This window comes from Perna viridis, chromosome 10 (assembly GCF_037379345.1).
Source record: "Perna viridis isolate PV_CMFRI_1.1 ecotype Kerala chromosome 10, ASM3737934v1, whole genome shotgun sequence".
Classification (NCBI taxonomy): domain Eukaryota; kingdom Metazoa; phylum Mollusca; class Bivalvia; order Mytilida; family Mytilidae; genus Perna; species Perna viridis.
In genome coordinates this window covers 10274264-10294917 of record NC_142454.1, presented here as the reverse complement: position 1 = coordinate 10294917, position 20654 = coordinate 10274264, and the positions used below count along the sequence as shown (strand labels likewise).

Here is a 20654-nt window from a genome sequence, read left to right as displayed (position 1 = left end):
TATCTAACCCCAAAGATACTTCATACACAACGATACCAGCCTCATATGTTTACCAACTCATAGAGACATAACTATGCTACAAACGCGATGACTTTCCTTTTTTTTTTTTTTGTTAAAGAGGTAAAAGTTTCGTCGAATAGATAGCGATAGATAAAACAATAAAACTAGATGAAATTTGATAAAAACTAGATATTTGAAGGTTAAACTCCTCGTAATTTGGTAGAAAACGGATATTTTAGTGCCTTTTCTTATTTAACGAGTACATAGTACTCATTTCCTCATCTTACGTTTTTCAATTTTGAAATTTATTTGCTGTTGAACCAAGAAAAGTGTTTAATCACTCTGACATGACAAAATTAAACAATTATCCCTTTCCGTGCATTGTAAATAGAAAATAAAAAAGAACAAAAACAGGCAAAATTAACAATACTAACCAGAAGCATTACTGTATTTTTTTATCAATTGAATAAACGTAATTGATTACTGAAGCATAGCACCCTTACCATATAAACTTACGCGTTGAAATCTATTACCACATATTATATCATAGCTGACATATCTTTTTAAGGATTTTTTTATCAGAATTCAATAATTATCCAAGAATTTAATTTTTCACATTTTAAACATGAAACTGGTTTATGTGAATATCGCATATTCATTAGAATTAAAGCAGCATAGTTAGTACTTCCTGTTTATTATTTATATTATAACGTCTACGTTTTATACGTTCAATATGGATTTATCATTACTTTAATTTGAATACCCTATAGTCCACTTCGTTTTTGTTCATTTAGAAATCTGCATACTTGATAATATCGATTAATTGAATTACTTGTTCATTCATTAAAACTGATTGCCACTTGGAAGAAGTTTAGCCTACATGTTTATGTAGTGTGCGTATTTTATTTACGTAATATCATATTATTGATGAAAACATCAAGATTCATTTTAGTTCCGTTGTGATACTTCGATATTGGCCATTTTAGAAAGTCAAGGCTTAATGTTGACGTGGATATAGATAAGTGCTAAAAATATAACTCTCATTTTTTTTTTTTTTTTATAATAAGCACATTTGAGGCTAAAAACAAAAATATCTAAAACTGGGGCGTTCATGTTACATGCCTCAACATCAGAAACAAAATTCGAATTGCACTTTGCTTTTTCATATTTTATCTTTCAAAAAGGCTTTTAAAGAATCAATGGTTCATATTTTTCAATATCAATATTTTGTTTGTTGAAAGATTTAGGTCAGAGCTGAAAGTTTGCAACCAATTTAGAAAACAAAGGTCTTTTCTGATTTCAATTCCAATATTAGTCGATTCATACCATCAGTGTATTTTCATCAGTTTAATTCAAAACATTAATTTGCTATTGAATATAATATCAATTTCCGCTTGGACTTGTGCAGAATTGATGGAATACTGAACAAAGGCCTAGCGAAAATTGATATTATTATGATTCACACATTGTTAACTTATATATGTGTATCCGTTTTATTTATGAACAATAGTAGTAATATGTTTTATTTCGCGAAGGTTTCCATCATGCTTTTGATATTGACACAAAACAAGATGGCGGTTCAGAATTTTGTTTTATTTCTATGTTTAACGTTATGTGAAGCTAAAGCATGCAGTAGAGAAAAGAGGTAGGATACTGTAAGAAATCATAAGTTAATGTATTCAGATAAAGAATATCTTATAACAACTAAATCTTAAAACATTTTAAAAACGATCTTTTTATTTACCAAAGGGTGTGTGCGAATGCCCAATAACCTCTCGTGAAGATCCAGCAGATCTTTTTTTCTCATAACTGTTCATTAACCATTAACATTGAAAACATAATTTGTAATTAGATACCTTTATTCTATATAAATCGTTTTACTTCTTCCAAATATTTTAACTTGTCGATTGCTTAAGAACGCTTTTGTGATTCAAAATTTACAATATATATATTTTCTAGTCATGTTGCCAATGGAATCACTGTAAAATCGGTAGTGTATTATTGCTGTTCTGATTTTGTAGAAATCAATGGAACTTGCTCAAGTAAGTAGCATACTAATATCAACTACACAAACATGTACACTACAATCATTGATGTAGTATCTACAGTATTTAGTAAAAGGCAGGGGGTGATTCATCATATCTTAAGATAATCAAAACTGTATAAATACATTTGTTGGGTCCTAAAAATACTTTTTTCTGTGTTCATGCCCTTGGATCTGCTACTTTTCGTGACATATTTTTTGGCTGGTTATAATGTAAAAATCTGACGGAAAATTTCCTGACTTGTAGTAGAACATAACAAAATTTTAAGTTTTAATATCTCCAGTGGACAATTTTTATTCGCACTTATATTTCCTTATACAGTTAGGAACAAAAATAAACGGGTCTCCAGAAGGATTTAAAAAATGTATTTGGGATTAGAACTGCATGAATCACCCATTATCAGCCTCTGTCTGGTTTTTAGGGAGTGTTGTACTTTAGTAGCGGTCTTTATAAAAAATAGACAGAATGCGATTCATACATTTGAAAAACCCACCGAATTCAGTTTTATTTCTTGTTGAGAAACTGTTACTGATCATATAACCAGTTTTCAAGTTGGTTGTTGCGCTTTTGGGATAAATATTATATCGATTTGTACATCAAATTGGCATTTTGCAAGAGTTATCGTTCTTTATTTGGTTTCATTTGGTTAATTTCAGTGAATGATTTTCAAAACCTGCATGTCTGAATGCGGAAATGATTATCAGTATCTTAATGTATAGCATATGTAGATTGAAAGAGCTTCGTTTGCTTGTTGGGTTTTTCTTAACCATGAATCACTTTTCCATTGGTGGTGTCTGAACTTTATGTGGACTTTTACTTAAATAGTCAACAAAATAACATACACTAACTTTCAGTTCTGCAAATTGTTCCAAAATAATCATAGAATATAAAACTGAACTGATCAATTTCAATTTCATGCATATAGTATACATTAATATGTGTCATAATGAAAATACAATATTTATTCGGTAAATCATGATATAAACTATGCATAATTGTAGTCAAAATAAGTTGCATTCAATCCTAATTCTCTGACATAGCGCTTTGTTACAGAATCAATTTGCATATTATAAATTGCAGTATAAACTCATTACAAAATTGGGAAACAATAAAATCTATCTTTTTATTTACTTTATTACAGACTGTCCAAAAGGATATTTTAAAAATCCTAAATCGAATGGATGTGACATTTGTCCAAAAGGAAATTATGGAATTAGATGCATTGCTGATTGCAAATGTACGTCTTCACAAAGGTACTTGTTAACGTCTCTTCTCTGTTAATGGTACGAGTTAGGCCCTGCCCCGATGGCACAGCCTAGAACAGAGCATCGCACTTATGCACTTTTCTTACTTGTGTTTAGGCACTTAAAAAGGAACGATGGCTGAAATGGGGATAGGATAGGTAAACAGTTGTTTTAAAGTCAGCATACCGGGTCCATATACTGTAAATAATTCTAATTGCATGTTTTAATTTTAAATCGTTTTAAATGCTATTTTAACTTTGAATTTACTTCTCTCATCCATTTCTGCGGGCCTGTTTGATACTTATTCCGGTTTGACTAAACGTCTATCGTTAACCTCACATGCGACGGTCGGTATTACGATACCCATTGTATTATATAGTTTTCTTAGGAGTTCTTTTATGGAGTCAGTCAAAAGTTAAACATTAATTGTTAAAAATTAGGAAACTTTTTTACACGGTTAGTTTATTTCTAACACAAATATATGACATCAAACTTGAGTAAATATAATTAGAAGACATTTGGGAACCATTTTACTTCATGTTGTCTGTTTACCATTTACTCAGTGTATTTTTCTGTTTTCTATTGAATTGCTAGGCTATACAAGAACAGCGACTTTTTTTCTTCCATGCGCGCCATACTGATAACAAACGCTTGAAAAAAGCGGGAAAAAATAGCGGTAAAGAACACTAGTATATGCATAGCACGTACTTTTTTATTTAGGAACTACGCTTTCATTATAATACATCGTTCTATTTTAGATGTGATCATGTTGAAGGTTTTGTCCGAAAAGAAGAAAACAAAAGCAAGACTTATTTCACATGACTGTACATCTAGAAATCATAGTAAATACAATTATGATATTCGTCAGTATCAAACATTTGTCATTACATAGATTTATTCCGAGAAAACCGTTTGTGGCCGATATATTTAGTTCACTGTATGTTGTCTTTAGTTCAAGTCACTATTTACAAATCGACCAATCAAATTAGAGTTCTGCAAATGTAAGTTATTATTTCAGATTCACCGGAAGAACGCGGAAATCACATTAAATACCAACTTTGTTCCATGACATCGTGCATAATTTTCCTCACTTATACAGCAATGTAGGCATAATATTTTTCAAACTTTTAAGAATGTATGTTACTAGGGGTACAATTAGTATGAGTGTAAGTAGGACAACTTATCAATTTGATTATCAAATACATTTTCATGCCGGTTAACAGAGTTCTTACTTCTTTTTACCATAGTTACGCTCCAAAAAAATAGTTTATAATTTTAAACTGCTGTAAGCGTCCTACAAATTATAGTATATATCATATTTGATGTACTCTGTTTATCAGTGTGAGAGGCTATCATTTATCCAGTAAAATCAGTTTAACGAATATATAGCACTAGTACGTGTAACTGACAACAGTATTAAGTCATTTTAAGGATATGTTTTGAACCTTTGTTTTATGACCTTGTTATCTAATTGGATTGCTCGTTTTCAAAACATCGTATAAATGGCTTTTTGTGCGTGTGGAAATTTCACGTTTTTCTTCATAAACTAAGTTTTTTCCGCAGTGTGATTTTTGCGGCTGACAAACTGTGTAATGAATATAACAAATATGAATAACTCTATCTTATCTTCATAAATATTTTGAGTGATTTGATGTTCGCGTTCAAAATTTGACCACAAATGTATCAAAAAGTAAATCACCTGGGAATGTAACCACTTAAAGGGTACTATCATTGAAAAAAGAAAACTTTTATTAGCGTACATATTAGTTCACAGGTTTAATTTTTTTCTTTTACAAAAGAGGTGTAGAGACGATCGAATTATCCCAATTTAAAACCAAAATATTTTTTAATATTTATATGCTCAACAAGAATAGACTTTTACTGTCAAGAAGACATGTGGTAAATTAACACCATCGATATTTCAGGATGTGATTCAGGCTTTACACTGAATGGGACAGATTGTATTCCATGTCCTGACGATTACTATGGTGATCAGTGTGTAATGTTGTGTAACTGTACTAATGAACAAAGGTAGATTTTAAATTATATTGTAGCAGAGTCTCAATGTTACAAATTACTAATTTGTGTATTACCGATCATAGATGATCACAGAGATGGAATCAAATAAAATGTTTTATTATTAATATAATAATTTAAATTACACAACATTCATTTCTCGTGAGCTTTGCATACTATCGACATGTACTAATTGAGGTCATTGGTGTGGTGAAATACCAAATATGTGGTAAAATAAAGTTCCTGATTCCTGTATTATTTCTTTTCTGTTAAAGACATGCTCGACTTCTTCATCAACCCTATTAAGATGTAATAATTGACTTTGTTTCGACATTTGTTTAAAACGAAAATTAAAGCATAAATTAGGGACCAATATTTGTCACAATATATATTTTTTTGTACAAATATGTACTCCCTTCATCATACACAAATCACTGAGATGTTCAATTGCGATTATTACACTCTGCAAGTCATAGGTAGTTAACGGGTACATTGAATACTCACTGAGAGGGATTAATGTTTTTTTTTTATATTATAATTCATTTTTTTTTTTTTTTGTTTGTTAGATGTGATGTGATAATGTATACGGTTGTGTCCGAAGAGGAGAATATAAAGGCAAGAAGCAATTTACAGGCATGTAAATCTTGTGACAACAAATCTTTTGTTGCATGATTTATATTTTACTGGTTAATTTTTGCACATTTGAAATGCTGTGATTTAATAAAAGAAATATCGTGTGTTCAGTCTGCCATGTCTTACTGGTTTGCAAAACATATGAATATTCAAATATTTACTTGTTATTAAATTAATGAAGAAGAAGATTGTGTCGTTTTTTTATATTTGCAATAGAGTGCAGTCCAGTCATGTTATAACATTGGAATATAAACTTTAATACAAATTAAAAACAAATTATATTTTGTATCCATACCAAACTTGACGAGTGAAATTATAAAACATGTGCACTAATGAGCTGTTTCGATTGTATTGTATGTTGTCTTTCATTAATCAAATTCAAAAGTGCATTGACCATTTTTATTGTAGAATCAACGTTAGGCCAAGGACTTATTTTTTACATAAGTGGATCTGGTGGAGCTGTCCTTTTTGTCATCATCATTTCAATAACATTAGGTTATTGTATGACATCGTGCAGAAAAGGTAAACCAGAAACACAGAAAAAGCGGAGAGAGCTTCCCGAAAGACCAGACATTCCCTATGACGATTACGCAAACCCTTATGACGAGATAAATGAATTGGATATATATGCCAAGAATGCCATTCAAACTACGGATGACAGTTCCATTAATCAGCCCCTAATCACACCTAAGAGTCCAGACCGTGACTATCTTGAGGCTTTACCATCGGAACCAGATGTTTTAAGCGTAAGATTGGACCAAGAAAGCAATTCAAATCATCAGGATTTAGAGAAAAAATTAAAAAATGCAGATTGTGACTATCTAGAACCCGTTTCTACGGACACGATAGAAAGAATGTCGGACACAATAGTGAATAATGAAATAAATTCGAATCCAAATATTAAATTAATACAACGGGATGCAGATAATGGTTATTTGGAACCGCTATCATTGGACGTATCGAGCGTTAAACTCCAGCAAGAAAATAATTCAAGATTTAATATTATTACATTACAGAAAGCAGAAGATGGCTATTTGGAACCCCTACCTCCGGAAACAGGAGACAATGTCAAATCAAATGAAGAGGCAAATTCGAACCGTAAAGTCACACTACGGAATGAAGATGACAGCTACCTAGAACCTGTTGAAACCGTCACTGGGTGTATCCCTGAAGTTGAGAAAGCGGAGATCAAGAATTGGGAAAACGATGCATTTGATGAAAAACATGCAGGATATCTTCATCCATACCAACCAGTTTTAAAGGGCTTATGCGATGATCATAAATATTCTTCCACATCTACAGTACAGATTGAAAGTGATATTCAGGATAAATTAGAAAATGAATGCGTACAGTCTTATAAATCCGATTACCACAAATACAGTAAGATAAATAATGAGTCAATTAAAACATCATGTACTTTGACGGACAAGTTAGGGAACGAATGCAATCTTCCTTACGAAGCATTGGCAAAGGAAAGATCTGACAACCACAAGTATATTGGCATGTTTGATGAGTCAATTATAACATCATCATGTGATTTTACGGACAAGTTAGGAAATTTTCCATGTGAAAGATTGGTAAAAGAAATAGATGACTGATGTTCACTAATACACTAGCATGAGTGATATGCAAATGGAAGCCACTATAAAATGGATATTATCGCAAGCCATATAACTTTTAGTAACACAATGCCAACATGGCAAACAATTATGATAAAACTTATGTATTTAAAAATATGTTTAAACATTTCATCTTTCATCACGTAAATTTTCTTTTGTTTTAAGGACAAATTGACTTGTTACTTTAATGATTGATTGTATCTTTACAATGGTTAGTAGATATTTCATTCCATGCATTGCGGATAGAGAACGTTAGTCAAAATTAATAGAATATCATTCGTTACAATGCGATAAGCTTGTCTTGACTTACAATGTGCCAGCTCACAAATCAAAAGCCCACAGAAAGATATATTCAACCCACTTCGATATTCATCCTGGTTCCAAGCCAACAAGTCATCAGTCTTTTTCATGTTTACAACATGTTTGACGTGGACGCAAATACTAAGTATTTCGTGTGACTCAGCTGGGCATTGAATCCAAATCGTCTCACTCTAAAAGCAACAACGCCACTACGTCGTATTATGTCAATTGATTTGTTCATCATTTAAAATTAACATATTCAAACATTTTATTTTTTATATAAGCATTAAGTTTTATGTTTACTTTATTGTTGTAGTTCCGAAATAGAAACAAACCACACAAATGACCTCAGAAGCTTAATAATTGATCCCCTAGAGTTTCATTCATTTTATTGGTTAACAGACTATGTGAAGTCCGCCTTTTATATTTACCTACACTTAGGGATCGATTAAAAAGAAACACTATTCACCAAACAATATGACAAACGCGATAACATTTAATTCCGTATAGTCAACTGTCCTTTCATCTTGGCAACATTCCTTTATTACCTGCGTATTGCGTTTTCAATTCACATTAAGGTGTACCGAAATCTCCCCCTACACCAAAATTATCCTTGAAACTTACACTCTGTTCGTTTCTGTAATAATTCTTTTGAGTATATATCTTATTTGATCCTTCCTTTTGTGAAACATTTCAAAGAGTAATCAAGGGAACCAAGGTTTTAGCGGTAATCAAAAGAATGTAATCCAGGGACAAAGACCAGACTTGGAAAACAGACATACACAATAAAGAACATAAAGTACCTAAAATCATACATACAAAGTAACAAAAGTAAATGAGCAATTCGGACTCCACTAAAAACTGGGAGCATGGACCAGGTGCTACGGTAGGGTAAGCGTCCTCAAAGTTATCAATTTTTTCTTATACACATCACTCTGGGTAATTAATGTAACTGATATTCTTCATATCCAAGTATCGGTAGGAATGAATTGTTTGTTTAATACTATGTTTTCGTCTGACTTAGTTCCAAGTTCATCAGGAATAGTAAGCCAATTATTATTCTTTTACATTACTTAGTACGAAAGCTCAAACAGATAAGGGCTGCGCATTACAAGTCTTAAAACCTAATGATACAAAAACCTAATGATAACACAATTCTAAATGGACTAGCTGATCAAGTTTTCATCCAAGTTTTGTTTACTCTAAGTACGCTGATTTTATATAGTTGATATTTAGTGTCTTTTCTTATCTAACGAATATATAGTACTCATTTCTTCATCTTGGGTTTTTCAATTTTGAAATTTATTTGATGTTGAACCAAGAAAAGTGTGAAATCACTCTGACATGACAAAATTAAACAATTATTCCTTTCCATGCATCATCAAACGAAACTAAAAAAGAACAAAAACCGGCAAAATTAACAATACTAACCAGAAGGTGACTGAGAGATATGGAGCCAGTAAGATGTATAAATTTAACAAAACTTATTGTAATTTGTACTATGAATACCATTTACGAAAGAAGAAGATGACAGACATTAGCAAAAACCATTTTCCTACAAGGTATTTTTTAAAAGTCTGTTGGAAGTTTTTTTTTCATTTGTCCTTACAGCAACTTTAATATCCCATCAATACCGTCTTTAGCTTGAGGTATGTTTGAATCATTAAATACGCCCTGGCTGCAGTAATACCGTCTTTAGCTTGAGGTATGTTTGAATCATTAAATACGCCCTGGCTGCAGTAATACCGTCTTTAGCTTGAGGTATGTTTGAATCATTAAATACGCCCTGGCTGCAGTAATACGTCTTTAGCTAGATGTATTTTTTAATCATTAATCAAAGAATCAATTGTTTGGCTTATAAAAATTCAAGAAACAATATAAATGGCTAATAACGGCCACAGCTCACTGCAAGAGAGGAATTGACAAGATAGGGAAACAGAATGCCAAACGCAGGGGTATACGGACAACTCTGTGCACCATTGGTAAACAATGGATGCTCACATTCCTCAAGGTACCTTGAGAGAACGAGGGACACGATTTTCCAGTACGCCAGCCCATACCATTTGTCACCCCATGGTAGCAACCACTTTTTTCATTTAATATTTATAAAAACATGGGAGTGAGTTTATTATTTATTTTGATTATTTATTTGTATTTAGAATACCCTGGCCAAATTCAATCTGGTGATCAGAAAAGAACCGACCACTCATGGAGGCATGAGATGGTCTAGACCAACTTCCAACGGTAAAGCGTAGGAAAGTTTTATTGATATGACCCGACGTACAATTAAGGAAAGGATAGTGTTCCCTTATCTTGCCAGATTCCGCCCCGACAGACTGTGACAAGAAATGTTTATTATTAATTATATTTATGACACAAGTTATTCTGAAAATATATATATATAATAATAAAATAAAAATGAAATCAAATTAGCTAAAATTTAACGTTTTAAGTCAGTCTTTGGTGCATCATAAAATAAATCAAAATCATTAAACAAATCCAATTAAAGAAACAGTCTCCAAACCAATGTTGTTGTCCATGAGTTCATATTCTCCGAGCTGATCTGTCGGATTCACAACCAGTTTGAGTGTCCAGAGTCTGTATTCACAAAAGTTCGTGTGGATTTCCTCATTTAACAGTTTACTCTGCTCGAAACTCTCAGATCCCTGGAAGTTTAAGTCGATCGAATGTTTTGACCCTGAAAAAATTATAAAACAGCAGCAGCAACAGGTGGTAAATGTGGAAGGGGAGGATGGAGGGGTTTTGATGTGGTGTTTCAAAAAATATGGCAGCGTTAGACGTAAATATAAAATCGGGATACATCCGGAACGGATTCCGGTTTAACGTTGTGAAAGAACAGATTAATTTCTCTTTTATTAAATTGGTTTACCTTTTACTTAGATAAACCCGATTAATCAAAGAATCAATTGTTTGGCTTATAAAAATTCAAGAAACAATATAAATGGCTAATAACGGCCACAGATCACTGCAAGAGAGGAATTGACAAGATAGGGAAACAGAATGCCAAACGCAGGGGTATACGGACAACTCTGTGCACCATTGGTAAACAATGGATGCTCACATTCCTCAAGGTACCTTGAGAGAACGAGGGACACGATTTTCCAGTACGCCAGCCCATACCATTTGTCACCCCATGGTAGCAACCACTTTTTTCATTTAATATTTATAAAAACATGGGAGTGAGTTTATTATTTATTTTGATTATTTATTTGTATTTAGAATACCCCAATCAAATTCAATCTGGTGATCAGAAAAGAACCGACCACTCATGGAGGCATGAGATGGTCTAGACCAACTTCCAACGGTAAAGCGTAGGAAAGTTTTATTGATATGACCCGACGTACAATTAAGGAAAGGATAGTGTCCCCTTATCTTGCCAGATTCCGCCAAATGGGCGTGTCTATACACGTTCAAATATCTACCCCCCCCCCCCCGCGGCCCTACCGCTTCAAATAATAAATCATTTATATTCCTTTCAACATTTGATAACATATATTAACGAATGTGACAATCCTAAGGGAATGAACGAACATCGGGTGAGGATAAAAAGGTTTCCAAAGCACCTTCAAAGTTGTTTAGAAGTACGTCATTTCCGAGATCGGTCAAGTGAACCCCATCAAACCGGTAGAGGTCGATCTCAGATGCTCTAATATTCGGGTGTCTTATCTCGGCAAGGCCCTCAGTTAAATAGAAATTTTTTATTGCAGTGTTTATGCGTTTTCGGACCTTCTATAAGCGAGTGCCACTTTTTGTTGCGCTATGCCAGTACCGTCTCATCAGAAGTTCACTCCAAATGACTCTGGTATTAGGAAATAATAATTTAAATCTAAGGGTGTCTGTTTTGATATCATCTATTATATCAGAACAAGGCCATAAACCAATATCATTAGACCCAAGGTGTATTACGATCATAGCGGGAAGTGGATATTTCTCTCTAGCACGCGAGACTGTGGCCGACAACTCACTCCATTTCATTCCTCTTTCCCCGAACCATCTAACAACATATCCTAGCCTTTGCAGTCCAAGGTGGATCCCCCCAGTGCGAGAGTCAGCTCGTCTACGGGCCCAATAAACAATCGATGAGCCAAAAATCCAAACATATTTTGAACCTAAAAATTAGGAAATTGTAATAAAAATGAATCAGTCAGAAGTACATGTAAACTCGCAAAACAGATCGAATTTAAAGACGAATATATCTCTCAAAACAACTAGATTTCCAGCGACCCAATTTTTTAATTGCCTCGTCGTCTATGCCCTCTTTAGCTAGATCGGACGCACGGCCTATTCTGAAAGAATGTGAGCGAATGTGTAATGGTATCTCGCAAAACTTTAGAGATTTCTCCAGCATAGCACAAAACTGATATTTTGTCAAAGGCTTGCCGTTAAAATGAACAAAAAGTTTTTCAGAACCATTTTGACCCGAGAAACGGATAGACAAATAACGATGTAACAGAAAAATTGGACAAACTGATACATTTTCCTGCTTTGTTAATATAAGCTTAATTGAGGATCGCTTTTGATCTGTTTTAGAACTGCCAATATTGGTATGCAAAACTGTATTTTTATCTAAAAAAGAGATATCTCGAAGATCGAGAGCGTGTCCACTTTCATTGTCAGTTGTTGTTACGGCAAATTCTCCTACCCTTAATAAGGCAAAGTAGGCTAGAGAAAAGGTGGAGGCAAACATGTATGATTCGTAATCGGAGTGACAGATCCATTGTAACGAGGAAATAAGCTTTTTTAGTAGATCAAAAGTAATCGGAATTCTTATGTCGGGTTTTGTTGGATTTTTCCTGCGAAAACCTTGTAACAACTTTGTAACGAGAAAAGATTTAGTGTTGTCAATAACATTATTTAATTTGTGAGCGTAACTCAGAGCTGAAAGATCAGTAGAGACAGTTGAAAAAGATTTACCCTCACAAGAAAGAAATGCAATGTAATGGGACAATAACTCTACGGGGATTGGCCAAATAACATCAAAATTATAAAGCGAGCAGAAATTTTGAAAAGAAGCGACTGCTGTTCTATAAGTCTTCCAGGAACTCGAAGCCATGGAACTATCGAATAAAGAATTCGTATCGACTTTTAAATTTTCCAAAGATGGGATGGAATGGCGCATGGACGTGGTTCGGCAGTCGGACAAAGAGTCTGGAACTTCTGAAAATCACAACGAGAAAGAGCATCACATACTTTATTCATAACTCCGGGGATGTGTTCACATTTTATTAGTATGTTATATTTTAAACAGTCCAAAACAAGTTTCCTGACTAATGACATCACTCGTGGAGAACGGGATGATTTTTTGTTGACAATTGCAACAACTGCTTGGTTGTCGACGTGAAATAAAATTCGTTTATTCCTTAACAATTCTCCCCAGATGTTCAGAGCTACTACAACAGGGAATAATTCCAGAAAGGTAATGTCGGTTAAAATGTCAGAGTTAACCCAAGAACTAGGCCAACAGGCCTGAGCCCATCTGTTATCAAAGAAAATACCAAATCCCTTTTCTTTACCTCCTGCACTGTCCGAAAAAAGATTCAAATCAGAATTGGAAGACCAAAATTTATCTAGAATTACTGTAGTCCCATTGTATTCCGACAAGAATTGTAACCAAACCTCTAAATCGAACAACCAAGACAGTACAGAATTTTTTCCCGAAGTTCAGTTATTTTCTCCAAAGGGAGTCTCATAATCATATTGATAGTGTCAAACTCTACTCCTAAGAACATTAATATTTCTGTAGGTTCAACTGCCTTTTCATCCGCTAAAGGAACGCCCCACAACTTACAGCAGTCCTGGAAGCAAATTAAAACCTCTTTACATTCTGGAACTGACACTCCCCCAAATAGAAAATCATCTAAATAGTGAAGAATATTCTCAGAGTTTGATTCTTTTTTTTACATACCAATGAAGGGCAGTGGAGAAAGATTCGAATAGGGCACAACTTATAGAGGCCCCCATAGGTAAACACTTATCAAAGTAATACAAGTTTTCGAACCTAAAACCAAACAAATCAAAATCCTGTGGCGAAATTCTGAGCAGTCGGAAAGCCGATTTTATATCACATTTGGCAAGAAAGGAATTTGGGCCAAGCTTCTGAATCATGTCCACCGCATCGTCGATCGAAGAGTAGGATACGGAACAGAATTCTCTCTCAATAAAATCGTTTACTGAGTTCTGGGAAGGGAATGACAAATTATGTATTAAACGAAATTCTGAACTTGATTTTTTTGGAATTACAGAGATTGGTGAAGTTCGAAATGTAGGGAAAGGGGGGTTAATAAATGGACCGGCTATTCTACCCATTGAAATTTCTTTCTGAATTTTTTGTCTGGCTGCGAGTAAACGTTCGCCAAAAATTTCTTTGCCATTAGCTTCAAAGGGTCTCCGGGGACCTGAGTATTTCATATCAAAGCCATATTGTAATCCATTAATTAAAGCATATGCTTTTTCTTGACATGGGTACTTTTTCAGAGCTTTTTTAACTTCGCTCACTCTGATAGGAGAATTACCTAGTGTATACAAACGGGTCAATCCTGAAATGAAAAAGTTCGATTTATAAATTTGTAATCACAACATATTTACAATATTACATAATATGACATTGTCATTAATGTCAGACTTGAAATCAAATCGATTTATTGATTCTGTGGACATTTTGTTATTGGGTGATATTTTCTACATTTTTTACATTGATGGGTAAAAATACATTTTGACCCGAACTTGCAATAACCCTTATTAACATTCTACATGGGCCTGTTGTTTGACCAGCGCTAGTCTTGTTTTGCCCCCAACTGACCACAGAAACAGACGAAGTTGGTGAGGAATGTCCAGGTCTATGATTTGAAGGGTCTTGAACCGACCCATGACCTACTGACTGAGAAGGGGGTGTATAAGGGATTGAAACACACATCATCCAAAGTTCCATATCAACTATTCCCCAAGAAGAAGTTGGGGACGCCGCTTTACGCAACCTGTATTGTTCATCATAGTGAACCCAACCTCGAAAATAGCCCCTGGAGGCTGCAAGTCGAATTGTTTGCATATATTTTAAAAGTTCTAACCCTTTTTGGGGCCATTTCTCTAAAATAATGCTTGCATATATCATGAATGCATTAGTCCAAGTTTCAATGTTTTTAAACTGTGTTTTTTGTTGTTTTACAACGGCAAGGGTACCCCCTTTTATAGTGAGCTCTCCATCTAACTCACAGTTATCTGCTAAATCTCGAGCTGATTTGAGAAGCAAGTTTAGATCTACAAATTCACCTGCCCATACTTTCTCTTTTATTTTACTTGGGACGTGAGATGATATAGGAGTAAAGACACTAGACACAGAATCGGGCGATTGATTGATGTACGACATATCGCCACACCTTTGTGTATCAGGATCGGAAAGGGGGGGAACAGGAGACCCAGAGTAAAATGGACGTGCTAAGGTTTGTGAAGTATTGATAAACCTACTGATTCCACTCGAGCTTTGCTGGGGTGGGACCTCTTGTGCGGTAACAGGAACAGGCATACGAGACTCATCAGGAATGGGAGGCAATGCTTCATCGGCTATGATATTGACGACCGGACCATGGCTCACAGATAAAGTTGACTTTCTGGTCGAGGGACCTTGAGTAGGGGCATCAGTGGCATCAATTTCGCTGGACGACGTGGAAGCTGTCGAGGGTATTTTTCTGGATTGGCGTGGCGACGATGACGTCTGAGCAGTCTGCAAAGTCTTCTTCTTTTTCTGGTTTTTTGTAGCATCTCCGTCTTGTTGATTCCTTCTAGGGGCTGCTCGTTTTCTTTTGGCAGGTTTCATGCTGCGTTTTAAGGAGGATGGCTTTTATTGATTATCGGTTTTGATGTGGTGTTTCAAAAAATATGGCAGCGTTAGACGTAAATATAAAATCGGGATACATCCGGAACGGATTCCGGTTTAACGTTGTGAAAGAACAGATTAATTTCTCTTTTATTAAATTGGTTTACCTTTTACTTAGATAAACCCGATTAAATACGTCCTGGCTGCAGTAATACCGTCTTTAGCTAGATGTATTTTTGAATCATTAAATACACCCTGGCTGTAGTAATTTTTTTTAAATCTTCACCATTGCAGTTTATCATAAATAGCCAATAATAATATAGAATAACAAAATGACAAAATAATTGTTGACCTAAAGCAGTAGCTAGAGCATCTTCTGTTGGGTGGGATCCAATGAACTTTAACAAACTACTACTGCAGCAATATCGAATATAATGAAGAGGAATAGTAACAGATCTTGTGGTATATAGTTACAGGCAAGACTACCGACCTGCAATGACCTTAAAAAAACAAGTATAGCGGCAAACGGTGTTGAATGTAAGGATGAAATAATAGAATATTGAGTGGAAAAAAAGAGTGCATAGTAGATCAAACATTGGTGATATAAACAAACATTGCCACCAATTGGTGGTATTGGGCTGACACCATACCTATTCTTGTTATATTAAAAAAAACCTTATACATGGATAAAATTCCAACAGATCTTGAACAGATGATAGAAAATTTGAATTTTTTTTTAATGAGTCATTTTTATTTCATTTCATCATTCTAACCTGCAAAAAATTTGCAAACTCTTTGTATAAGTGTTAGTTCCGATAGTGGAAAAATACACTTTCTGTAAAAGAGTAATCAAGGGAACCAAGGTTACAGCGGTATTCAAAAGAAACACCCGCCGTCAAGTCCGGGGTAGACGAAAGAGGAAAGGAAAACTATGACACGATGTTTATGAAGGTCATTGAAAACAGGATGAAGATATTCATTTTGATCACTAGTTTATATATGTTGTTCATTCTAGTACATCTGTGCGTTTAAGTTATATGAATTAGGGATTATATAGGCGAATTATTTTTCATATGCATCAAAGCTGTATGTGCATGATTTTTTTTCAGACTTGGAGCACAATCGAGTGGGTACTAAATACAGCAAATATACACTACAAGGCCGTTTTTTGTCTTGATGAATTTTGTTTATTTGCAGTAGAAGAAAGAGATTATGTTAAACTCAAATTAATACGGATAAAAGAATAATAAAATATTATGGTTAGAATCAACACATCGTTGTTTTTCATTCTTATAATAAATCATGTATAAAAAACCAGATATGGTAAGACGCTACACATTTACCATAGAAAAACCTTAATTAAAAATAGTACATGTAAATACCTTCAGCGATCATTAAAAGTTCTTCAAGAAGTAAAAACAAGTTTTCTCCAAAAGGCGCAAACAACAAAAGTAATTAACTTCACGGTAACAGGGCAATTTCAATTCAAATTTTGTTGAAAAACAATTGGAATTTGCTAACCACAGATTTATATATTTAAATAAACTTACAATGATATGTAAGACTTCGATAATATAATTAATTTCTTAAAAATGTTAATTTACGACTGATTCGGTGATTCATCTTTTTTACTAAAACAGATATATACCAGGGGCATTTTTTTAATTATTTTTCGTCTTGTCTTTGCACATCGCATGATCAGTTGAACAATTGTACTTTATTCACTAATATAGTTTTCTTCCCTTCAACGCTTTTTTACTATGCAAATGATATTTAGACCGACTCATTAAGATGATTCATATTCATAAGCACCCTTGTATTTTATTGATATTCTTGGACAAATGCAAATACAATATGTTTTTTCACATTATTGTTATGCCATGAACAATATGACTTCTTCCGTATCTATAATGATACTGGTTTCCGTTCAGTATTTGTTTATTGAAATAATTATTATGGACACTTTTAATAATGAATCTAAATGATTTCTAAATGAATTGTCTCTTCCGGTTTTCCCTGTACCTCGACCATCAGTCCTTTATGCATAACTCAAGATGGAGATCAAGTCTACTGTTTTATTTCTTCATTCTTTATTTGTCTTCTTTCTGTCAATTTGTGAAACCAAAGTCTGTAGACGGATAGAGAGGTAGGGATCATTTTTTGTATGGTTGTCTTTATTTATCGCCGTCTTTTACCATTGATAAGCACATCGAAAGAATATATTATAGTTATACTCTCAATGATCAAAAATATTGATTGACAAAATGTAGCTACATGAATGAATCTTGCTCTATTTCAGTATAACAGTACAAGGTGGTGAAGTATATGCAATCAAATACCACTGTTGTTCTGATTATGTCACTATGCCAGACGGGTGTAAAAGTAAGTTTTATCACTTTGTACATTATGCCCTTGCATATTTCTTTAAATCATTTTTTGTTCTTATTTTGCATTGTTTTGTGCTCTGAAAAGCATGGCTATCTTGATTTTTATATATGTACGATGCTCATTGTTGAGTGGTTTTATCTGGTATAGCCGTCGTGAAGGGTTTTAAGGCGGATAACTGCTTAGGTACGGAAATAATTTGATAAAACAAAACATTAAACAATTTTACAACTCGGTTCAGGGATCATAATGATCACGTTTTTTTGTAACTTCTATATTCAATTTTTTTTTATTTAAGTATTATTCTTTTTAATCTTTATTTGTTATAGAATGTACAGCAGGATTTGTATCAAACGCGGCACAGAATGGTTGTAATCCTTGTCCGAAGGGAAACTGGGGAGTAGAATGTGCACTTGATTGCTTCTGTGGACCTACAGAAAGGTAAATGTATTGGTATGGTCAACACACTGATTAAGTACAAAACCGAGCACATAAATAGAACCCACGGAAAAAGTCTATTAATAACGCGATAATTGAATTATACTCCAAGTCACCTCAGATTGTTTGCGGTTTTTTGCGTTTATTTTTGTAATTACTTGACGGTTCCTTTCCAAAACTTGCCATTTTATTCATGTCGTTCTGTACTACGATTCCCTTACAATTATTTTTCGTTCTTACCTCCGAGATTGAAAAAATTCATTATAGAAAGTTAAAGTGAGAGGAAAATTTTGTTCCAATGTAAACCTTTCATTCGGTTTCGGATGTTTCCTTTGATGTCATGAAAACTACTGTAAAAATAGATTTTAAGGGTTCATGACTAATTTATAGTCTTTAAATTTGTGGTGATTTTTTTAAATTTGACTTTTGTTAGGTGTGACAATATAGTAGGGTGTGTGACAAAGACGGATAATGACGAAATTGGTAAGTTTAATTTGGGCCGTCTTAACGGTCTTGGTGATTTGTAGTAAATGCTGTAATACTTGCATCCCTCAAATAAATTAGTTAATATACAACAGAAAAAAGGTCTGACATTTGAAGCATGCCACATATATGAGTATATATATTTGTATATCATACCTTATAGTGATAAACGCACAAGTATTATAGTTTATCTAAGTAAGGACATTTTTGACAATTTTTAGAATGTAGAAATCTTTCTTGACTACACTTCTACCGTTAAATGAAAAATTGTCCTTCCGTATCTATAATGATACGGGTTTCCGTTCAGTATTTGTTTATTGAAGTAATTATTATGGACATTTTTAATAAAGAATCTACACGATTTCTAAATGAACAGTCTCTTCCGGTTTTCCCTCTACCTCGACCATCAGTCCTTTATTCATAATTTTAGAACTTAAAACAGTCTACTGTTTTACTTCTTCATTTTTAATTTGTCTTCCTTCTGTCTACATTTCTACCGTTAAATGAAAAATTGCACTTTTCGGTGCATATGGCAAGAACTAATTCAATTGTTTTAAGACTGTAGAAGAAAGATAACTGACCATTAATGACTAATTATTCGATACATATAATGTGTTCTTTGCGCAAAACAAAAAAGCCATCAATTCTAAATGGGGTAGACTATAAATTAGCTACCTTCAAAGAGAAAATTGTAGAAAAAAATATTTAACCAAAGTACAATTAAATGTGTCCTATCCACCCGCAAAAAATAAAATAAATAATTTTGTGATTATTTCAACATATTAGATTATAACATGAATAGTTCTATACTGGTCTCTTTTGTCGAAAAGGGTATTACATGTACATGTATAAGTCATATTATGTAACACTCATCGCAACTAGATTTTCTTGTTAGAGCGGATAAAAAGAAAAATACCCAAAATTTTAAATAAAATTTGTGTTTATTTGATTTCAGAGTGTGATGTTGGTTATGAACTCGAAGAGATGGAATGTGTCCCATGTCACACTGATTTCTATGGGTTTAACAGTTCCCTCAAATGTGACTGTAAAGATGACGAAAGGTAAATTTTAGGTTGCAAAGGATGCTGTTGTAATCGTAGATACTTAAGTATAAGTGTGTGTAAGAATCAGGAAAATGGGAAGAATTAGAAACCCCACGGATCTGACAATAAAATATCACTCAAGGGTGTTTTCTCTATTTGTAAAGACCATTATTTGATCTCTGTATCATTGGCTTTGCTTAGAAATTTTTGAATAGAATCTCAGAAAAATGAGGTTTTTGATAGAGTTTTCTGCCCTTGAAATGTTCATTTTCAGTGCATTTCAATGAAATTGTAACTCAATGGTCCAGCATGATATGGAAAATCTGGTCTGTTTTTCTTGATTCTGATGGTGCAAATAGTCAAATTACACTATCAAAATGATGTTTTTTTTCATACCATTTTTCACATACCGTCTGATTCTTAAAGGGACTGACACTTAATATCTCTCTAGCCACATAGAGTTTGTGATCTAAAATAACTTTTCATTAGGCTGTGCAAGTTCGGATATTTCAAACATTTTTTTTTATTATTTTTACGCATATACATTTTATGCAATTGATGTTAGTTATGAATGACTAATTGTTACTCACAAGCATATCATGACGCTAATCTAATTT

The 20654-nt window shown here is 33.6% G+C and overlaps 2 protein-coding genes and 2 pseudogenes across 2 annotated transcripts; 2 read left to right on the top strand and 2 right to left on the bottom strand.

Moving 5' to 3' along the window:
* The first annotated feature begins 1537 nt into the window (after positions 1 to 1537).
* On the top strand, positions 1538 to 4340 carry LOC148604479 (uncharacterized). The gene is made up of 4 exons (XM_088547657.1): positions 1538 to 1645; positions 1960 to 2042; positions 3187 to 3282; positions 4048 to 4340. The coding sequence occupies exons 1-4, from the start codon at positions 1545 to 1547 to the stop codon at positions 4179 to 4181; spliced, it is 414 nt and encodes a 137-aa protein (XP_088403783.1). The 5' UTR covers positions 1538 to 1544; the 3' UTR covers positions 4182 to 4340.
* A 500-nt stretch (positions 4341 to 4840) lies between these two features.
* Positions 4841 to 8059, top strand: LOC148604478 (uncharacterized). The gene is made up of 2 exons (XM_088550050.1): positions 4841 to 5320; positions 5872 to 8059. Exon 2 carries the CDS (start codon positions 6271 to 6273, stop codon positions 7534 to 7536), a length of 1266 nt encoding a protein of 421 aa, XP_088406176.1. The 5' UTR covers positions 4841 to 5320; positions 5872 to 6270; the 3' UTR covers positions 7537 to 8059.
* Positions 8060 to 10346: 2287 nt separating this feature from the next.
* Positions 10347 to 14327, bottom strand: LOC148604477 (uncharacterized; annotated as a pseudogene).
* Positions 14328 to 14380: 53 nt separating this feature from the next.
* Positions 14381 to 15688, bottom strand: LOC148604476 (uncharacterized; annotated as a pseudogene).
* Between the last annotated feature and the right edge of the window lie 4966 nt (positions 15689 to 20654).

What these genes read in the sequence shown, in the direction of transcription:
- LOC148604479 (XM_088547657.1), top strand. Translation starts at nt 1,545, where the DNA reads ATGCTTTTGATATTGACACAAAACAAGATGGCGGTTCAGAATTTTGTT. An exon ending in AATCAATGGAACTTGCTCAA is followed by an intron (nt 2,043 to 3,186) that starts GTAAGTAGCATA and finishes ACTTTATTACAG; the next exon opens with ACTGTCCAAAAGGATATTTT. An exon ending in ATGCATTGCTGATTGCAAAT is followed by an intron (nt 3,283 to 4,047) that starts GTACGTCTTCAC and finishes GTTCTATTTTAG; the next exon opens with ATGTGATCATGTTGAAGGTT.
- LOC148604478 (XM_088550050.1), top strand. Translation starts at nt 6,271, where the DNA reads ATGAGCTGTTTCGATTGTATTGTATGTTGTCTTTCATTAATCAAATTC.